The sequence below is a fragment of the Euprymna scolopes genome, chromosome 27, assembly GCF_053919585.1.
Source record: "Euprymna scolopes isolate OS-2025 chromosome 27, ASM5391958v1, whole genome shotgun sequence".
NCBI classification, from domain to species: domain Eukaryota; kingdom Metazoa; phylum Mollusca; class Cephalopoda; order Sepiida; family Sepiolidae; genus Euprymna; species Euprymna scolopes.
In genome coordinates, this window is record NC_136508.1 from 92,756,209 (window position 1) to 92,780,542 (window position 24,334).

General features: G+C 32.7%; 1 protein-coding gene across 4 annotated transcripts in view; it reads right to left on the reverse strand.

The window, feature by feature from the left end:
- LOC145248990 (uncharacterized) overlaps positions 1–24,334 on the reverse strand; it is a 351,345-nt gene that overhangs the window by 287,349 nt on the left and 39,662 nt on the right. The window contains exon 1 of one of the 4 annotated variants that reach the window (XM_080110829.1): positions 18,687–19,134. The exons of 1 other annotated variant lie outside the window; for it this stretch is intronic. In XM_080110829.1, the coding sequence (XP_079966955.1) occupies positions 18,687–18,777 (91 nt within the window). In that variant the 5' untranslated portion in view covers positions 18,778–19,134. Of the gene's footprint in view, positions 1–18,686; positions 19,135–24,334 lie in introns of those variants that run through there. 2 more of the 4 variants (XM_080110831.1, XM_080110830.1) reach the window with 2 other exon arrangements.

A 24,334-nucleotide genomic window follows, 5' to 3' on the forward strand; every position in this document is an offset into this window, starting at 1 on the left:
AGAACCCTTCTCTACCACCAATAGCAATGGCCAAGAACACATTGCTTGAAAGTACTTCTTTTAAACTCCTCGACCTAACATTTACAGGGAATATGAACTAGAATAGATACATTGAGAGCATTGCCAAGGCTGCTGCAAAGAAGATTGGCTCCCTCTACTATGCTAGAAAACTACTTATGCCTGAAAGTATCCTGTACCTCTATAAGGCCACCATTCGCCCATGTATGGAGTACTGTTGTCACATCTGGGCTGGTGCATCTGCTGCTTGTCTCTCGCTCCTGGACAGGGTTCAAAAGAGAGTCGCCAACCTGATAGGTCCTGAACTGTCATCTAGGCTTCAGCCTTTGTCCCATCAACGAGATATTGCATCCCTCTGCCTGTTCTACAAATACTTTAATGGTGAATGCTCTGATGAACTGCAAACACTTGTACTTCCTCGACGTAACTACCCCGACAAGCCACTAACTCTCACCCCTTTACAGTAGAGATCCCTAGGTGCAAGAAAGTCTTTTACTCCAATAGTTTCTTCCCCAGAACTGCAGGTCTTTGGAACTCCCTTCCGGGATTCTGCTTTCCCAACTGTACTGATATGCAGAAGTTCAAGTGTAATGTGAACAAACATCTTTCTACTCATCTCCCTTCATAATGCCCCTGCAAATTATGTCCCTGATAGTAGCCCCGTGCTTCAAAGTGGCACTGTGCCTTGTTTGGGGTGAAAATTGAATTTTAAAAAAAATAAAATAAAAAAAGAATATATGTTGTGTTGCAGGGGGTTTCATATTAAGAATGGCAAGGGGTTCATATTAAGCCAATACATATAACGGGATATAACGATGATGAGGGAGACATTTACACATATACAGTTCTGTTCTGAGATGCTTGGGACTTCATATATATATACTGAGGGTGATGGGGTGGTAGATGCACAGTTCTTATATTTCTTGTAACACATATAGAGAGGAGGACGAGATACATAATCTTGTAAGGGTTACGCAATGTTCATATTAAGATGTTTACCACATTACCTTTTGATTTGTGGAATGATGACACAAAGACATTAGTTACAAAATATTGATGCAGATTCTTTATTTCATTGGACCGATCGAATGATGATGACGTCAGGAATTCACATTTGTTCTACATAGTTTAATCTTTCTACCCTTCGTTTCCAAAGGGCAGCTGACCACTGACTGACTCTCCTGATCTATGCTGACTAGCAGACTCAACTGTTCTGCCTCAACTGCCTGATCTAACTCTAGCTCCTATATTGAGAATCCCCCTTTTGCTATGACGTCAGAAGTGTGTTTTCCAAATGTGACCAATTCACGTGGCTATGCACACGTTTTTCCTAACACATTTTTGACAACAAAGAATTCTCAACTGACCTATTTTTTAACCTAACGTATTTTTTTACAATACATTTTTAATTTGTATTGTTCATTCTTTTTAGCTGACATTTTTAATATTCAGCTTTATAACAGAATGAACAATCAATTCTTTTTACAATATCAACAATATCTAACTATTTATAATAGAATTTAACTATAGACCTTTTTAACATTCCGATTTCTAACATTCTATTCCTGAACGTTGCTTACAAGGTTCGAGTCTCGGCTTATCCTAATCTCATTTTCACTTATCTAATGTTCTTTTTATTTACATGGAAAGGGGACAGCCCTTTTTCCTGTAACACATATATACATATGTATACACATGCATGTATGTATATACATGCATATATATATATATATATATATATATACATGCATATATATATATATATATATATATATATATATATAATGATTGCTTCTTCTTGACAGTTTTACGTGGTTTTCCGGCTGTGTGCACGTAGATGACTCTTTAATCCTACTTTAGACCTACATAAAAATTCACAAATGTGGCATAAAAACTTTCCTTCTTGTAAAGGTTATCGCATGGTAATATTGTGAATCCTGGAATGCTGTGTCAAGTCACTTTTAGAATTGCAGATTAGACCACACATATGACAACTTTGCATTGCCAGGTGTGCTGTAGGAGCTTCCTCATAAGATTGTTGTCCATGTCTTTGATTATGTGATTTCATATGATTAAAAAAACAGCTTTTGACAGAAAGTATCTGCCACGTACAGTGCACTTTAGTTCCTGTTGCAATTTCTCTGACAGTACACTATCATCCAGCTTTCTTAAAATGCGTTTTAAGACAGCAAGCTCTACACATCGCTATTCAAAAATCTTACAACTTTCTTTGATGGTTTTCCTCCACAATGATCGATCTTCCGCTTGAGCCTCCCAGTTATACATATATGTAAACACACATACGTACACGTATGTATCTGATGATTGCGACATCTTGTAAGACAAGTGTCACTCCCTCAGTCATTGAATGTCCATGTCCCCGAAGATGACTTTTCAGTCCTGCCAGCGACTTCCACATCCTCAAGGAGACATGACACTGAAGACGGTCATTGGTTTGGATGAGACCAACAGCAACAGAACTTGTATCATCGTGCACTTTCATGTGATTAACAAGACCTGTGTTGGACAACAGAGCCCGATCACATACCTCACAGATCCAAAGATCTCCATTTTTGGGTGGGAAGGTTTGGCGTTTCCTACATGCTCTCTTGAGCTTCACTCGGTGTACCTAGGATGCTTCAAATTGCTCTGCGACCTTGTATATCAGTGCTCTCCACTGCTTGCGATCATATGCTAGGGACTCCCAACTGTCAACAGGAACATGAAAGCTCACCAGACTCTCCTTGATGCTATCACAAAAACGTGTTTTAAGCTTGTGCTGAGTTTTTTTGCCAAGAAGATGCTCACCATAAAACAACTGTTTTGGGAGTTGATAGTCATGAAACCGGACAAGATGACCCCCTCCCCAATGCATCTGGTTCTTAATAACAATGTATACACATAAATATACATACATATATGTGTATACAGTAGTGTCCAAAACTAAGGGACAACATTTAAAAACCTAATATTTGTTAGAAATAACAACTGTGAAAAGATGAAATTTTGACAACTGGTAGTCGTTATCATCCATAATAATCTATATATCTATAAAAGTGAATGTTTCTGTGTGTGTGTCCGTGTGTGAGTCTGTGTACATTTCCCTATGCAATAACTTTCTCAATTTTAAGTTGGCTGTTAAGGGGTCAAAGTTCAACGATTTAATCTTTTGGATCTAACATTTTTTCATTAATTTTAATAAATTCCCTATTAGTTTTTTCGGTTTTCTTATGGGATTATTCTTTAGTTAACTATTACGTGTAATTATATTTATGCAGATATTCTACATGATGTATCCTTGCATAATATTTGCATAAAAAGTTTACAGGGAACACAAAATTGTTTCCATATATATTTATGTATGCGTATGTATTTTTGTTTAATCTATCTATCTATCTAGATATCTAAAAAAAAGTGAATGTGTCTGTCTGTCTGGGTACATTTTCCTATGCAATAACTGTCAATATTCAGTCTACAGACTCGAAATTTGATACACAGGGTACTGAGATTTGGGAAAATCTTTGTAATCGGTTTTTGGACAGGAATTTAGCTGTTAAGGGGTCAAAGTTCAATAATTTGACCTTTGAGAACTCTACCAAACTCCTCCGACAATTTTGGGTATAAACACTTGAAATTTTAGATATAGGTTTCTTGGACATGTATCTAACTTAATAACTTGATTTGAGCCCCAAACAATAAATGTTAAGGGGTTATAATAGGGGTCAAAGTTAAAAAAAATTGACCGCTTTCTTTTTTTTTTTTTTTTTTGCTCAACATACACCTCCAAACCCCCGAGCAATGCTGGGCCGAAATACTAGAATATCTATAAAAGTGAACCTGTCTGTTTGTGTACATTTCCTTAAGCAATAACTTTGTCAATTTTAATGCTACACACTCGAAATTTGATATACAGGGTACTGAGATTTGGAAACATCTATGTGATCGGTTTTCGGTCAGAAATTTGGCTGTTAAGGGATCAAAGTCCAATGATTTGACCTTTGAGAACTCTACCAAACTCCTCCAACAATTTTGGGTATAAACACTTGAAATTTTAGATATAGGTTCTTTGGTCATGGATCTAAGTTAATAACTTGATTTGAGCCCAAAAAATTAAATGTTAACGAGGCATAATAGGAGTCAAAGTTTAAAAAAATTGACCACTTTTTTCTGTGTCTTTTTTTTTTTGCTCAACATGCACCTCTAAACACCCGGGCAACGCCGGGCTAAAATGCTAGTCTACATATCTATAAAAGTGAATGTGTCTGTACGTATGTGTGTTTGTCTGTCTGTGTAAATTTCTCTTATGCAATAACTGTCAATTTTAAGTCTACAGACTCGAAATTTGATACGCAGGGTACTGAGATTTGGGAAAATCTTTGTGATCAGTTTTCGGCCAGAAATTTGGATGTTAAGGGGTCAAAGTTCAACAATTTGACCTTTGAGAACTCTACCTAACTCCTCCGATAATTTTGGCTCTAAACACTTGAAATTTTAGATATAGGTTCTTTGGACATGGACCTAACTTAATAACTTGATTTGAGCCAAAAAAATAACCCTTAATGGGCTCAAAGTTAAAAAAATTGATCTTTTTTTTTTTTCTTTTTTTGCTCAACATACACCTCCAAACACCCGGGCAACACCGGGCTGAAATGCTAGTATATATATAAAAGTGAACATGTCTGTGTGTGTCTGTATGTGTAAATTTCCCTATGCAATAACTCTGTAAATTTTAACGCTACAGACTCGAAATCTGATATACAAGGTACTAAGATTTGGGAAAATCTTTGTAATCCATTTTTGGCCAGAAATTTGGCTGTTAAGGGGTCAAAGTTCTACGATTTGACCTTTGAGAACTCTACCAAACTCCTCCGACAATTTTGGGTCTAAACACTGCAAATTTTAGATATAGGTTCCTTGGACATGGATCTAACTTAATAAATTTATGTGAGCCCAAAACAATAAATGTTAAGGGGTCATAATAGGGGTGAAATTTTTTTTTTTTCTCAAAATACACCTCCAATTACCCGGGCAACGCCGGGCACCCATGCTAGTACGTATATATTTTTGTTTAATCTATAAAGTGAACGTGTCTGTATGTGTACATTTTCCTACACAATAACTGTCAATTTTCAGTATTCAGACTCAAAATTTAATATACAAGGTACTGAGATTTGGGAAAATCATTGTAATCCGTGTTTGGCCAGAATTTGGCTGTTTTAGATATAGGTTCCTTGGACATGGATCTAACTAACAATAAATGTTAAGGGGTCATAATAGGGGTCAAAGTTTAAAAAATTGACTGCTTTTTATTTTTTGCTCAATATACACCTCCAAACACCCGGGCAACGCCGGGCTGAAATGCTAGTATATCTATAAAAGTGAACGTGTCTGTGTGCTGTGTGTCTGTCTGTGTGTTTGTGTACATTTTCCTATACAATAACTGTCAATTTTCAGTCTACAGACTCGAAATTTGATATACAGGGTACGGAGAATTGAGAATTGGAAAAATCTTTGTGATTGGTTTTAAGCCAGAAATTTGGTCAAGGGGTCAAAGTTCAACGATTTGTCCTTTAAGAACTCTACAAAACTCCTTCGTCAATTTTAGGTCTAGACACTTGAAATTTTAGATATAGGTTCCTTAGACATGTATCTAACTTAATAATTCGATTTGAACCCAAAACAATAAATATTAAGGGGTCATAATAAGGGTCAAAGTTAAAAAAAAAATTGACCTCTGCCTTCCTACTACCACAACGCCGGGCACCCATGCTAGTATACTAAAATTTGAATCATTTGCAAAGGATAGAAAAAGAATTACAACAATTATTTTCAAAATAGGAACGTCCAAAACTAAGGGATAAAATTGAGAAAAACAATATAAACAGCCAAAAAACAATAAAAATACATATGCAATCAATATTTAGTAAATGAGCCCTTCTCTCAATGACAGCTGTACATCTTCGACTACAAGAATGAATCAGTTCTTGACAATCCTCAATACTAATTTTAGACCATTCTTTTTGAAGCTTCACCCACAAATCCTCTGTGTTAGTGGGATTTCTTTCCATAACTTTCACTCCTAAGGTCTTCCAAAGATTTTCTATTGGATTTAAGTCAGGACTTTGCGGTCCATAATTTCAAAATCTTGCCTGCTAAGATAACTCATTGCCACCTTTGCCTTGTGACATGGGGCCTTATCTTGCATCATATTCTGTATGATTGGCACATGATCTTGAACAATGTTTTTATAGATCTGCATGTTTACACGAGTTTGTAACCGGACAAAAGGCATTGTTCCTTGGCTAGAAAACATTCCAAATACCATGATGCTTCCGCCCCAAAACTTTTCTTACAGTTTCTTAGTACACTTTGCACTTAATCTTTCACCAATACGTCTCTTTACATTGTTTTTCAATCATTTCCAAATAAATTAAACTTGCTTTCATCACTGAAAAATACTTTTGCCCAAATTATATACCTGTTTGCAAACTCTAATCTCTTCTTCTTATTCTTCGAACTAACAAGTTGTTTCTCCCCTGGGGTTCGATTAAACAGCCCTATTTCTTTCAGTCATCTAGAAACAGTCTGTCTTGACACATTAACACATGAGATACTATTCATAAACCTTTTAATTTCTGTGAAAGACTTAAACCGGTCCTTTAATGACATACGCTGCATTATTCGATCTTCCCTTGCTGAAGTTTTGTGGGGTCTGCCGGTTTTAAAAGCACTATTTTGCCATTATCATTGTAGGATTTAACAACCCTGCCTACAACACTCTTGGAACGTTTCACTTTCTCTGAAATCTCTCTAATGGTGTGCTTTTCCTTGTGTACTTTCACAATAGCTTGCCTCACAGAGTAATCAAGTTTTTGCCATTTCGCCATGGTGCCAGCTGATGCAAAGTTTACAAATGACTAAATAAGACTTATTCTTTAGAGGAAATCCAAAAATTTGAATATAGTATACTGTTTATATTGTTTTTCTCAATGTTGTCCCTTACTTTTGGACGTTCCTATTTTGAAAATAAATAAAAAATTGTTATAATTCTTTTTCTATCCTTTGCAAATGATTCAAATTTTAATGTTATTATGGATGATAAGGATTACCAGTTGTCAAAATTTCAGCTTTTCACAGTCGTTATTTCTAACAAATATTAGGTTTTAAATTTTGTCTCTTTGTTTTTTATGCTACTGATATATACATATACACATATACATATATATACACATATACATACATATATATACACATATATACATATATATACACATATATACATATATATACACATATATACATATACATATATATACACATATATACATATACATATATATACACATATATACATATATATATACATATATATACATAAATATACATGAGGATTGCTACTTCTTGACAGAAGTTTGCCATCTCTTCAGCAAAACGTGTGCCTGTGTGCACGTAGGTGACTTTTTAAACTAGCTTTAGTCTTACATGATAGTACACATATGTGACATAAAAACTTTCCTTCTTGTAAAGGTGGTCATATGATAATATTGTGAATTCTTGAATGTCATGTCAGGCCACTTGTAGATTTGCAGATTAGACCACAAATATGACAACTTAATATTGTTGGATATGCTGCAAAAGTCGTTCTTTTCTTTGATTGTGTGATTTCAGATGATTTACAAAACCAGCTTTTGACAAAAGCTATCTGCCACATACATTGCAGTTCAGTTTCTGTTGTAATTTTTCTGACATTATATTTTTGTTCTGTTTTCTTAAAAACACGTTTTAAGACAGCAAGATTTACATGCTGCTCTTCAAAAATCTTACAACTTTCTCTGATGGTTTTTCTTCATCATGATCGATCATTTTCTTGGGCTTCTCGGTTATGTACAATGGTCTTTTAGCCTTATCTATCTCGCCATAAAACAGTTGTTTAGAAAGTCTTTTGTCCTTCATCCTAACCAAGTGTCGAGTCCAGCGCATCTGATTTTGAATGATTTTTATTTCAATACTAGTACTATTTGATCGTTCAAGAACTACAATGTCAGGCGTTAGAGTCCTCCAGTTAATATTAAGTATTCTCCGAATACAACTTTGGTGAAACTTTTCCAATAGCTTGAGATGCTTTCTATATGTTGTCCAAGTCTCTGACCTATATATCAGCGTAGTGATAATGCATGCTTTGTAAACACTTAGTTTTGTTTTTGATGTGATTTCCCTATCTGACCACACGTTTCTCCAGTTTGCCAAAAGCAGAACTGGCTTTGGCTATTCTGTGATTCATCTCAGCATCAAGCCTTACGCAATGTACTACCCAGATATACAAAATTGTTTGGTTCAACATATGGTATTCCTATAGAAGGAGAATGCATAAGATGTTTTCTTGAGATTGATGGTAAGTCCAAAAGCTTTACAGGCCAGTGATAACTTGTCCGTAATCATGTGTGTCTGTTTCTGAATGTGAAACAAGGTCTGCATTATCTGCATGTAAGAGTTCAAGAACAAGTTTCTGAAAAATTTTCGACTTTGCGTTGAGATGTTTAAGGTTAAAAAGTTTACCTGATGTGCAAAACTGAAACTCCACCTCAATATCGCAATTGTTAAATCACGCACCAGCATCACAGCAAAATATACAGAAAATAATGTAGGGCCAAACATATCACCTTGTTTCACACCGTTTTCAACTGAAATTGGATCAGACAGATCCATTAAAGTTTACTCGGGCTTTCATATTATCGTGTAACTGCTGAAGCAATTCCACAAAAACAGTAGGACAACCTAGTTTCCCATGAATCTTCCAGAGTGCATTGCGATTAATGGTATCAAAAGCTTTCGTCAGATTGACAAACACTTGAGACAAACGTACTCGCTGCTCCATATATTTATCCATTAGCTGTCATGCAGAGAATATCATGTCCATTGTGCCGCAGCCAGATCTACAACCACATTGATTCTCTGGGATGATAGGACAAATTCATTTCAGCAAATGATCTTAGCTGAAACATTTCACACAATTTTCTTATTTCAATTCAAGCTAGGTTGAAAAGCTGCTGAAACAGCTCATGATATCAATGAAACGTTTTACCCAGGAAATACTACTGAATGCACAGCATAATAATGGTTGAAGAAAGTTTTTGATCAAAATACGCATCATCAGAATCACTTTTGCCAACACAAAACAAATGTATTTATGCCAGTAATGTAAAGATTTTGCACTTTGGTGACGATGAAGTCACTGAAGACGTTTTTGATATTGCTTAGGTTTTTGAAGCATTTCTTACACAGAAAGTTGTTGAGATACTTGAAAAAGTGATAGTCAGTAGATGAGAGGTCTGGAGAGTATGACGGGTGAGGTAGAGTTTCATAGCCAAGTTCAGTCAACCTCTGCAGGGTCGATTTAGCAATGTGTAGTCAGGCATTGCCGTGAAGGAGAATTGGGACTTTTCTTTTGACTAATGGGTGTTGTTGTCGAAGTTTCTGATGCATTTAATCTATTTGTAATGGTTTTTCCTGCGTTCAAAAAACTGTAATGGATGAGACCAGTTGCAGACCATCAAACAGTCAGTATGACTTTCTTTTAGTTAAACTCTGGCTTCAGGAAGTGCTATGGAGCTTTGTAGGCATCTAACCACTGAGCTGAGCATCACTGGTTGTCATAAAGAACCCACTTTTTATTGCAAGTCACAACCCGGTTGAGAAACGGGTTGTTATTGTTGCGTAAATGAAGGGAAGATGACACTTTGGCGTTTCTTTTGGTTGTCGTTCAATTTCTGAGGCACTTATTTATCAAGTTATTGTCTTTCCAATCTCTCTCAAGTGGTTGGAAATCATTGTATATGTTACGTCTAATTCAGAAGCAAATTCTCAAACAGTTGTGCATGGATTGGCTTCAACTAAGGCTTTTAACTGATCACTGTCAACCACTATCTTCAAGACTTTTGCCGCCGTCACAAAATTTCTTAAACCACTATTGTGCTGTGTGTTCAGTAGTGGTTTCTGGGGCAAAGACTTTGTTGATATCACAAGTTGTTGCAGCAGCTTTTCAGCCTAGCTTGAATTGAAATAAGAAAATTGTGCGAATTTGCTTTTTTCCATTTTGTATTCAAAGAAGATGTAATTGATTAGAAACAATTGTAATTTAAACAATTAGATAGAGCGAAAAACTCTTTAAAATGATATATAAAATAAAGTTACTATAACAAAAAATTATTTGAAAATACATCATTTGAAATCAAAATTAAACATTCTGCAAGAACTTTCTTCTCAACCTAATATAATTTTTATTAAGAATTATAACATACATTATTTTAAATATACAGTACCTAAATATAGTGTGAAGCAGTAGTACCCTTACTCCAATCCTATTTAATTCCATACAACACTACCTCCTCTGTACTATTTAATACTAAGTACATCATACAATGGTCTTTAATAGAATAGGTTGAGCAATACAAGACAAAACTTGATACTCAAAAAAATTTTTAAATTCTAGAAAAAAACTTGGATGGAAATTAAAAGTATTCTTTAAAAAAAAATATTATAAATTCAGTTAAAAATAATTTTTTTAAAATGTGAATGGAATTTAGAAATACCAATAATTCCTTCCATATTGGTGAATTTTGCAAACTAAAGAATTCCAAATCCAAATATGTATCATTTAATAATCATGAATTATGACAGTAAAAGTGAAATAAGTATGTAAAAATCATAAATAATCTTATACAGTGCTAAATCAAAAAAGTTTGATATCGGTAAACAATTCAGAATTTAATTTGTCAACTTCTACTGCTTTGGATACTCAATATTACGGAATAAGTTTTTCAATGATTTATCGAGTTGTTTGTAAAATAAAATATTTTACTGTCATTTTTGACAGAATTTGTTGTACACAGGTTTTTACAAAAAAAATAGCATTGGGATTGGCCTGACTGATGTGATGACTAGATGCGATGGCTAGATGTGATGACTAGATGTGATCTTGTCACAGCTTTCTTTGTTGATTATCGAAGACGGGAATGTGGACATGGATAAATAGTGTACATTTCTACTTATTTGGATAGGATGTTAGCTAGAAAAGGTGATATAAATTTTATATTGTGTCCTATATTCAAGTAGTTAGGTCAATTAAATGAAAAACCAGGTATGGCTCAGCTAAAGTTAGGGAATAGGTCTAAACTAACTGGATACTGCAAGTTGAATACTTTCTTGCTGCAAATGTAAATGAAGGTAAAGAAAAGGAACTTAGCGTGTGAGAACTAAACGCTCATCCCTGGGAAGCTTGGTTAACCAGAGTACACTTGTAGAGTGTAAGACGCAAGACTGGTAGGACGCAAGGCTGCAGGGCAAGACTGCAAGACTAAAACGTAAGACTAAACTGCAAACAAGACAAGACGCCTCTCCCTTAAAATGGTAACTCTTTTATATCCTGTTTCGTATCTGGTTCGTAGTTATGTCCCTTATAACAGTTGCAAAGACAGTTATTGTGAGGTCTTGGTTGTCATGAGTATTACAACAAATCACCAAGACTTAATAATCTGTCCTACAAATTGTATTTGAGCCTGTTGCGCATATTTGTGCTGATTCTGACAAATGTGTTCAATCATTAGTTTGATGATGGTTCCATTTCAAGTTAACTCACCAAGGGAATGGTCACATTGCTAAACAAGCAGGACAGGCATGGCAAAGAGGAACTAGACATTTACAAGCCCATAACTATACTTAAGACAGAGTTAAAGATTTTTTCCAAGGTCCTATCAAAGTTGTTGCCAGGTGTTATTAGAGATTTGATTGAATTTGAGCAGAACTACGATGTGAAGGGGAGATCTATTTAGAACTTGCAGCTGATTTATACAATCCTTGAGGGAGGAAGATAGAAGATAACATAGAAGCCCTGCAGATTAATTTGGATCAGTCCAAATTTTAACAAGGTTGACCATTACTTCTTGGCATCTGTTTTACAGACTGCCAGTTTTAAACTGGGCTCCCACAAATAGATTTCATTCAACTATTGCAAATCAGCCTGCATTTGAGTGCCTGGAGAGGTGACACCACCCTTCTACCTCCTTTTTCTGGACAGATGACCAGATTTAAATTCTTGGCATGTGGTTTGGACTCAAGAAGAGTTGATCAGGAGTACAGGAAGAGGTTGAAGCATCAGTTTTCACTTGATTTCAAAGGAAAATCTCCTTAGAAAGTAGGACTGGGGCATGTATCACTTACATCTTTCCTCTCATCCTGTGCCGAGTGGTTGTATTTACCCTGCTTGCAAAATCCTAAAGGTCCTCCAGCACTTTCTGTCCTCATTTTCCTGTGACAGAAAGAGGCATTGGGTTTGCATGACTGGAAGAAAGATTCTGCTTTGAATGAAGTTGGACACCAAGTTAAAGTTATCTTAACAATTCTCTCTGACTTGGCAATTAGCATGGAATGTGTTATCCCTCAATGCCATCCATCACAGTTTCAGAATAGAGGGTTCACCCAAGTATTCCTCCATGACATGCTCAAAGAAGAAATGCCTGAGCACACTTTCTTTGAATGCTGCAAACTCCAGTGGTATTGGAGATTATATCAATGAGGTAACATTTTGTATCAATCTAGAGCATCTTCTGCTGCTAACTGTATCCTAAATAATTGACGGACTGCCATGGTGTTTCTCACAATCCTGACTGTCCTATAAATGGTGGTGTGGATGTTGCATCTGAGAGACGACCAAGGGGTTGAATCTTTTGCTAATCAGGATCTGATCGTTTTCTTCAAACATCAACTGATGGTTAAGATCAGATGGGATAAAAACAAATATTACAACTCAAAAATAAATCTAAAATGTTGATAATCAAAAAAAAAAAAGGACAGGGGGAATTATTTTAGTTCCTATGTGTCAGAGGAAGGTCACCTTTTGTTAATTTTTCCTATTTAAAAGAAATCGGCAAAATTAACAAAAGCTATTTATCTATATCAATCAAACACGGCCTTGATAAGTGGTGACCACCGTGTAAAAAAAAAAAAAAAAAAAAAAAAAAAAACTGGCCTTAAGCCAGGTTTTTATAAACAGCATAGCGTGAAATGCAAAAGTGCGACTAAAAATGTACGTAGGAAAATTAAGAAGTCTGCATGAGTTGGTGTGACAAGAAAAAGAAAAAGGATACTAGGTTAATATAATAAAAAGAATTGGGAGCAAGTTTTCCAGGGAGTCGGAAAGCACTTCTCCTTAAGGCAACGCTTAAACAGTTTCGTAAGTAGGAGTTCTGGTTGAAGCTTTTTTAACACTATAATTGGGATCCCGTCAGGGCCAGTTGCTTTACTGGAATCAAGGTTCTTGATTAGCTTGGCGACCTCATGCACAGATATTTGTATGTTACCTAGCGTGTTCTGTGTTATAGGAGGAAATATGGGGAGTTGATGGCCTTCGTCGCATAGGGTAGAATTAACTGCAAAGTTCTTTGCAAATAGTCTGGCCTTGTCTGATGCTGATGAGATGACCTCTGGTCCATTGATAATGGTTGGGATAGAATGCACACTTCTGTTCAGGATCCTATTTGTTATTTGCCAAAACTGGTGGGAACCAAGCCGCTGATGAGGTACTAGTTTGGAAATTAATTCTTAAGAACTGTCCAACACATGTCAACATGTAAAATGGATGTTAAACCGAATATGATGATGATTGCTACTCCAATAAATTAGTAATTTTTTTGTTTCTCATTCAATCATAATTCACATGAATCGTTTAAGCATCTACATGTCTTGACTCATCTTAATATTTTCCAATCAATTATTGGTGATCATTTGCTTTCTTTGAGATCAATAATGATTTAATAATTAGATACTAAATAATCTGATATTTTTTCTTGTTATTGAATGTTCTATTGTGATGATAATACATCTTAAATTCAAGGGATGCACTTCCTACATAATATTTTTTAAGTTTTCATGTGTAAAGATTGTGGCTTGAAACACAATGTCTTTAGTTAAGTAATTATTTTGTAAAGGGCAATATTCACGAGATTTGCAGTTACAGTATTTCTTGCCATTGTTTATTTTTAGTGAAGTAATTACTATTACTGACAAAATTATTACTAGTTTTTGTCATCATCATCATCATCATCATCTCTACATTAATACGATAGCGTATGTGTTCTTTTGTGTCTCACACTTTCCGGCAAATTTCATTGATTGAGATTTAAGAAAACTCGCTATCGTATTAATATATAGATTATACTAAATGTGAGTCAATGCATTTGGTGAGTGTTTAATGAAATCCCAGGCATAACTCCTTCTCGAGTCGGGGGAGAGGATAGTCTGACGTGTTTACTTCGGGTGATGACGTCATTATTTTCTGTTAAAAAAGATGCATATAATATATTTATGGTGTACTACATTGACATAAGATGTCATATTCCAAAAATCACATGGATGTACTGTTGATTCCCAAAATCAGGTAAATGGATCAGTACACGCTAGGGGCTTATTTGTAACATTCCAAAAATCATGTAAATATATCAAGTATATCCTGAGTTCATGTTTTCGTTCTTAATGTCCTCAGGGCAGTAATTGCAAAAACTCTTTTTAAAGAGGAGGGATTAAAGTCACTGGAATCCTGAGACTGAGACTACAATCAAAAATTCATGTTCAAATAATGGTTGCCTAATCTCTAACCATGTTAATGTTTTTATGTATTAATTTCGAAAAGCTGCTGCAACAGTTTATGATTTAAACATTTCTTTATTTCATAGATATTTTTAACAGTGGGGTGGGGATATGAAGTCAATCCTGGAAATGACTGCAACCATTTACATTTTAGACATTACTTTATTTAATGTATATTTTTAACAGTGGGGTGGGAGATAAGAAGTCAGTCCCGTAAATGGCTGAAACAGTTTACGTTTTAAACATTACTTTATTTCATGCATATTTTTAACAGTGGGGTGGCAGACATAATTTCAGTCCTGGGATTGGATGAGATAAGTGTTAATATATACTAGCAGTATACCCAGTGTCACCTAGGATTGAATGAGACAGGTGTAAAACATATAGTAGCAGAATACCCAGCATCACTCGGGATAGAATGAGATAGGTGGAATATATATACTAGCAGAATATGCAGCATCACCTGGGATTGGATAGATGGAACATATATACTATGAGAATACCCGAAATTAATTGATGTGTTTGTAATGAAATAATCAGCCCATGCAATATATAAAACTATTATTTTAGTAAGGAAGGGGGGGGGCGATTATGTGGATCAAAATTATGAAAAATGATTGTCAAAATAAGTAACATATTCAGAAATTATGAAAAATGATAAAATGCGAGTTAATTGATTGGTGTGTTTGTAATGAAATAATCAGCCGAGACAATATATCAAAGTTATTATTTCAGTAAGGGGGGGGGGCGATATGTAGGTCAAAATTATGAATAATGATTGTCGAAATTAGTAACACATCCAAGAATTATGAAAAATTATGAAATGTGAGTTAATTGATTGGTGTGTTTGTAATAATCAGCCCAGACAATATATCAAAGTTATTATTTTAGTCATGGGGGGGGGGGGCGTGGGCGATACAGTTTTAACAAAAGGCTAAAATAATATGATAGTGCCTTCATTCATGCTGAACGCCACAGAATGCCCAGCAGCAATATATTACATATGAAAGATGCCGCTGTGGAATTTCCGCAGGTTCCGTTCATAATAATAATAATAATAATAATAATAATAATAATACCAAGAACATTGAAGATGCATATCCATGTTCTCTATCCCGTTTCCCATAACCTCCCATTAGCCAATCACCCCCCCCCCTAAAAAAAAAGAATGATGCCAAATAGCCGAGCAAGGTTAAGGGGGATGGAAAGACTGAGGAGAAGGCACTGACCAGTCCTCTGCTGGACAAGTGTGACGAGAACTGAGACCTTGGAGAAGCTTATTGCCACTTAAATTCTAGTGGAGACCAATGGCCGTTGCTAGCAAGAAATCAATGGTAAGCGGTTGTTGTGATAATGCAAATTAATTTGCAAATGATATCAGAAGAGGTGGAGAGTACTGAAAACTAGGGAGATTGTTGTCACCCAGCTTCGAGGGAGCACCACAGGTTTTCAAGGAAAGATCCTTTAGGACCTGTGTGAAAGCTCCTTGTGAACCAATAATAATAATAATAATAATAATAATCATCATCATATCGTATGAATCCGAACATTCTATTGTTGGTATTAGCTTCCTCCATATTTTTCTAGTTAGAATAGTTTCTAGAAAGACATCAGGTACGGGAAGGACTATGTGAAGGTCACCAACATCCTAAGTAAAGTGATTTTTGTGGAACGAACTAGATTCGAACTTGGGAGCAGATCGTCAGTCCGAATACTCTTATCTGTAATATAAATCTCACCTGTCTGCTTAAATGCACGTATGTATGTATGTTTGTATATCTGCCTAAAACAGAGGCAATGGATTTTCACGAAATCGGTATCATTTTGAAGCTCGACCCTTTGGAAGACAAATACCAAAAAATTGGCCAAAAACATCAAATCCTTCACCCTGAACTGGGCACTTTTCTACAGGGAGGAGTCACTTTTTTCGCCAATATTTTCGAAAGTCATCACCTTTTTTTCAATTGTCTAGGCTTAATCTAAACCTACATCACTTCCGGTTTGGTGATAGACGCAACAGCAAACGTGTCACGTTTTTTTTTTACATTCTTTTCATCCTTCGCGGTATGGGTTGGAGCCTGTCTGCCTACTATCACTTTTTATTTAACTGTTTTTGCTCAACACACACCTCCAAACACCCAGGTAACGCTGGCATCCAGGCAAGTTATTATTATTATTATTATTATTATTATTAGTCACTTTATCTCTGTATTTTATTAACTGTCATTTACTATTTTGTTATTGTGGGTTTTGATGATCATTTCTAAATTTTCACAGCAAGTGTAGGACAATTTTAAGTAACTGAAAATTTCATGCTATGAATTAATTACAGGTAAATGTTTTTTTCTTGAAAAGATTTAAGAATTTCTTACCCAATTATTTTAGCATCTGGTTATACAGATATACCTTTTTGTTACTAGAGTTATTACTAAGCTTACTTTCAGTAGAACTAGGAATATATTTTATGATTGATGAAGGTGGATGGTTGGACTTGGGTTCATGTATATTAGGTCAGCATTATCTTTTAAATATGGCTTGTATGTACTTTTTATTAAGTTGAAAGTGACATAAAAAAGTGAGTTAATTTTATGTTAGCATCGATCAACTCTTAAGCCAATTAGCTAAGGGTGACAGAGCTAATTTTTTAATTTTCATATATTTTTTAAGTTTTCACTTTTGACCTTGTTAAGAGTCCCATATAGAGGAGAGAGTCCATCATTTCAATATAGATGTCAGTATTATCAAATATATTTATGAGGGTGTCCGAAATATAAACCTACAAGTCTGGATGTTTCTGCAGAATCAAGGGGCCACATTGCCAAATTAAAGGAATTTGTCATTATAGTATTTATCCATTGATCAAAACCAATCATCTACACTTTTTTAATTATGTGGATTTTATACTTAGATATGTCAGTGTAAAACTCTGCAGTGACTTTACTGTGTGATAACTAAGAAAATAAAAATGTTTAAATAAAAAAATGTTTAAAGTACAAATATTGTAATTTAAAAATAAATCTAACATGGTGCTAGATAAAACAAAAAATACTTTAGTACCCACATGTAAGATAATGTTACCTTTTGTTAATTTGATCCATTTAAATTTCTCTCAAACACTCATTGCCTAATAGTAAAAATCGTTTGTGAGGAAGAAACAAAACGAAAAAATTTGATTGGTTAGTAGCTAGAGTATATACTAGTTAGATATAAAATACACCTTGAATAATACATTCATAAAATTTTAAGTTATTTTAAGACACAAGATGGGCTCAACCTTCCATTAAAAAATTAAAATATATCAAATTTGCATTGTATTTGATCCGTAGTCATTAAACAGCAATTAAGCACAACATTCTGTGGATTTCAATTTTTTAAGATCGCTTTTGAGACATTTGAGAATCAAAATCATGTAATATATTTGCATCAAAATTGGAATAAAAAATCTAGACATAATGTTTAGTCGTATTATAACCATACTTCAATCTGCAGGAGACATACATGTGATGCAAAATTAATTTTACTCATTTTGAGACATGTATTCTTTTAGTGTGCATGTGTGTATTTATATGATTATTTATAAACTCGATATATTTATGCAAATCGACATATGTGTGATCTTATTTGGGCTGCGAATACTATGTCAGTTTGAATATTTAGTCAGAATTTACTTGTAGTGGGAAGTATCTGGTGCCAGGTTATCCTAACAAACTTTTAAATGAAGAAAACTTAGATACTCAGAGATAGTGTATAAAAGGCTTTCAACTTGTGTGTGTGTGTGTGTGTGTGTGTGTTTATAAACTCTACACTCTCATAAAATGTCCTTCATTAGAATCCAAAAATTATTTCCTGTTTTTCTTTTGTATAAAACCTATAAGAAATATTTTTCTCAAAACCGTCAGCATCCTCAGAAATAAAAAGTGAAGCAGACTGAAAAATACATATTATTCAAATATAAACTTTAACATCCATAACACAAAAGCCAAACATAATCAATGGAAAGAATAAAAACAAAATAAAGATTAACTTACCGTTTCCATTTGTTTGAACGTTTTGTAATAAACAAAACATAAGTAAAATACAGAGAAAGGAGATCTTTAAGGCCATCATTAATCTTGTCATTAACAAAACACTTTTATAGTTATTTGGGTCAATGTATTTTACAAAATGAGCATTTAGAAATCTCTCCTCATTTAAACAATAAGCCAATATCCGTGTTCAAACTGTCCAACAACATACACAGCTCTATTCAAATTCCACTTACAAATGTCTATCCACTTTTAAATTTCATGTGAATACTTCCTTTGTTCATGAATGCAAACCAGGATGAGGCAGATAATATCGTTATTTATCGTTATCCTGTGAATTTAACCAAAATTTCAATAACTTTCATTTTTATGATGTAAGTGAATAAAGAAACAGTTTTTTGACAATCCTTTTTCCAGTTGCAATGATGGTGAAAATATTATCTTACCAACCGTGAACGAGATATACTGTAACAGTAGATCTTAATAAGTGGTGACTCCCTTGTAAAAAAAAACTCTTTTTCGTAACATTTATCTTTTAATCAAACTGTAATCCCACCATTTATGCAATCTTACCATTTAATGAGTGTGAGCAACCCCAGAGGTCTCCACTTCTACTGGAATAAAAATAAGCATGATAAAAAAATATATATATTTTAATCTCTGCATTTTGAGCGACAGAGCCTGGTTGAATTGCAGGCCTGACTAAATTACTAGTTGAAAATGTATCACTACAGATAGCATCCAAAATCAATGATTCAACTTCCTTCCACTTAAAAAGGGGCAATTGAAACCTATCTGATGACTTTTCATCATCATGCAATGTAAGAAAACTCAGTTATGTCTTGCTTGTCCACAACAAATTAAAAATTAACCAAATTTTAACATGTTCTACTGATCAGAATTTAAACCAACTGAAACCTGAAGGTAACGCAGGAAAATGTTTCGCATGTGGCTGTAAATTCAGTTGTCCTTATGTGGATGGTAAAATATTATACAGATGGTATAAAAAAAAATTATGCGGATAGTATCAGAATTAAATACAAAGATTGTCAAAAGGATAACTATCTATTTATAGCTACTATCTTGTTGATGAGTCCTGTTATAAAAAGATTGAATCTAGACAAAGAATTGAATTTTCATTATACTCATAGTTCACTGAAACTATTCATATGGACATCAAATAAATTTGTCGCAATAAAATACATTTTCGATTGTGGGGATGAAGAATTTTCTTTATTAACTGAAAGAATGTCACAAGGCCAAAGTTTTGTTTCATCCAATATCCAGAATGTGATTAACTCATTTAAAATGATGGGTAAGCCTAAGACTCTAATGAAGAGTTTGTTTTCTTTTTGATGATGTTTACCCTTTTTCTATTGTTTTGTCACCATGGAAGAGATTAATCAGTTGGTATTTTGTCTTCATACAGGACAGACATGTCGTAAAACCAACGATACAAACTTTCAAGTTCTTAGTATTTTTATATTTTGAAAAAAAAACAAAAAAAAAACTATTTTTTATATAAAATAGCTGTTCACTTCTTTTTTACAAGTATTCAATTTTCAACCGATCGTCTTCCCAGCCTAACTAATTCTTTTGAGACAATGGTGCAAAAAACCCGTTAAACACACAATGGCGAAATTATCTATTAGATGGCATTAGGTTATTATTAGTTTAAGGATCTTCTGACAATGTGAGTTTGAACATATAACCAATGCTATTTTTTTTGTATATACTACCCATTTTGTACTTTATCCTTATAATTTGTTTAAATGAAAAACTTTGTATAAAAGAAGAATTATTTAAAATTTGGTTTCAAAAAATAAATTAGGCCTGAAGATGCTGCTTCTCTAAAAGAGTAGCAGTAGAAACATGTATGCACATATGTAGACAATAATGTTTGTATATATATATATATATATATATATCACATATATATATATATATATATCACATATATATATATATATATATATATATATATCACATATATATATATATATATCACATATATATCACATATATATATATATATCACATATATATCACATATATATATATATATCACATATATATCACATATATATATATATATCACATATATATCACATATATATATATATATCACATATATATCACATATATATATATATATCACATATATATATATATATATATATATGTGATATATATATATGTGATATATATATGTGATATATATATATATATATGTGATATATATATGTGATATATATATATCACATATATATATATATATATATCACATATATATATCACATATATATATATATATATATGTGATATATATATATCACATATATATATATCACATATATATATATCACATATATATATATCACATATATATATATCACATATATATATATATATATCACATATATATATATATATCACATATATATATATATCACATATATATATATATATCACATATATATATATATATCACATATATATATATATCACATATATATATATATATATATATCACATATATATATATATATATATATCACATATATATATATATATATATCACATATATATATATATATATCACATATATATATATATATATCACATATATATATATATATATATATCACATATATATATATATATATATATCACATATATATATATATCACATATATATATATCACATATATATATATCACATATATATATATATATATATATATCACATATATATATATATATATATCACATATATATATATATATATCACATATATATATATATATATCACATATATATATATATATATCACATATATATATATATATATATATCACATATATATATATATATCACATATATATATATATATATATCACATATATATATATATATATCACATATATATATATATATATATATCACATATATATATATATATATATATATCACATATATATATATATATATATATCACATATATATATATATATATATATATCACATATATATATATATATATATATCACATATATATATATATATATATCACATATATATATATATATATATCACATATATATATATATATCACATATATATATATATATATATCACATATATATATATATATATCACATATATATATATATATATCACATATATATATATATATATCACATATATATATATATATATCACATATATATATATGTCACATATATATATATATATATATCACATATATATATATATATATATCACATATATATATATATATATATATCACATATATATATATATATATATCACATATATATATATATATATCACATATATATATATATATATCACATATATATATATATATATATATCACATATATATATATATATATATATATATATATATTATATATAATATTTTTAGATATATGTTTTATCGTCATTATAACTCATATAGGAGTTAGAAGTGTGATCTGTCATCTAGGTAGTTGAGTTTCGATCCCTCCTTGAGGCAGTTGCTGGTCTAGCTACACTGATGTGCTGTAATACAGTGAAGCAATCTGTTTGTGGATGACTATAGATAGATAGATAGATAGATATATAGATGTATTAGAAGAATTTCTCTCCCATGCTTGATAAAATTAATTCCCTGAACAGAATAGCTTTGCACAACTTTTGTAATAGTAATGAGTAAGTCGTGTTAATTAGGTAAATATGCCATTCATACAGCTGGATAGAAATGCAGCTTGCAAAATTTAGAATACACGGTTTGGAAACAAATACAAATTAAATATTTGAAACAAATAATGAAATGTCTGAAACAAACAATAACAAACATGGGCTAATTTCAGACATCAGAGAATGATACAATTGTCAAGAATCAAAAAAGGTCAAAGTTTTAGGAACCAAAAAAAACTTCTGATTATATAGTCAATAGGAATCGAGAAGAGTAGTTAGTCAGAGAGTTGCAGAAGTGAACAATGGATGTTCCAATCATGTAATCAATCAACATCTGTGTGTAGAACTTTGGCAGCTCAAAGAAATTACCTGGCAGCTCAACCCAACATGCAAGTGTTTGAAGACCAAGCGATAAAAGTGAAATAAAAGCAGTTGTCTTTGTGTTGATTTGCATGCCTTCTGATATTAGAAAGGTGATTTATTTCAAATGAGGAGGAATTAATGGCAAGAAAAGGTGATAACAAAAACTCAACGAAAAATGAAAGGTATGCCTGTTCAACTATCTTTTTGTTGTCAAGGGACATTTTGTGGATTGGAGTTAGCAGCCCATTTAAAAAAAAACTGTCTTATGTCTTGTTTATTGAACTATTCATTGTGTTTAACACACACCCACACCCACACACAACGCATTGATTACTCTGTCTATTTCTCATGGGCATCAAATAAATTTGTCACAATAAAATACATTTTCGATTGTGAGGATGCAGAATTTTCTTTATTAACTGAAAGAATGTCACAAGGCCAAAGTTTGGCTTCATCCAATATCCAGAATGTGATTCACTCATCTGAAATGCTAACTGTTTACGCCTAAGATTCTATGAAAGAGTTTGGTTCAAAATTCCATAATGGTTCCCAAATGACCCGAAGAAGGCCAAAAGACAAAATGTCCAAAATGTTGTGATAATGACAACCAAGACAAGGAAACTTCTCCAAAAATCATAAATAATACAGTACTAACTACTCCTTACTCTCAATAGTAAAAGATACTGTGTTGTAGTGAAGGTTCCTATTAAAGAAAGTTCCGACATCATCAGCATATGTTGGCATATTAAAAAATATTCTCGAATGCAGAAGCCAACACCATAACCATGTGTAACATATGGATGAGTGTTCCTTTTGTTGAAGCTGGATTTCACCACATTGAGAGCCTTGTACCTGACTTTGCTCTTGTAAGGAAACAAGTAAATCTAGACAATCGTGTTGCCACATTGAAATGTCACTACAACTGCCATAAAAATGTGTTGTCAATCAAATTTAATCCTGGTCGAATTTGATAAGTTGTTGATAAAACCGTGTATCATTAAGTACATTCGAAAGGACAAAGGTTAAATCAACTGCTGGTTGAAATGAAAAAAATTAATGAATAATCTTTCACTTTCTCTTTTGTCAGAATGTGTTCTTGTCACTTTTTCACTTGCTGATGTGTACCCTTTTTCTTTTGTTTTTGTAATCATGAAAAAGAGATGCATCATTTGGTGCTCCGTCTTCAGAGATGGACAGATATGTCATCAAACCAACTCTGCTAACTTTCAAGTTTTTATTATGTCTTTCAGAATATAAAAATAAATGCTATCTTTCATATAAAATAGCAGTTTGCTTCATTATTACACACATTCAATTTTTAGTCAATAATTTCTCCAGCCCAACTAATTCATTCTCTGGAGAGAATTAATAATGCCAAAACCCCATCAAACACACAACAGCAGAATCACCTATTCAAATGGCACAATTTTTTGACAATGTGAGCTTGAATGTATAAGCAATCGAATTGCCACCATTCAAATTTAATGATAATCGCAAGAGCAGGAGCTCCATGTTAGGATGATAAGAATCCTTCCAGAGATGTTCCCGCAGCACAGACACACTAATATAATCTGGACAGCATTG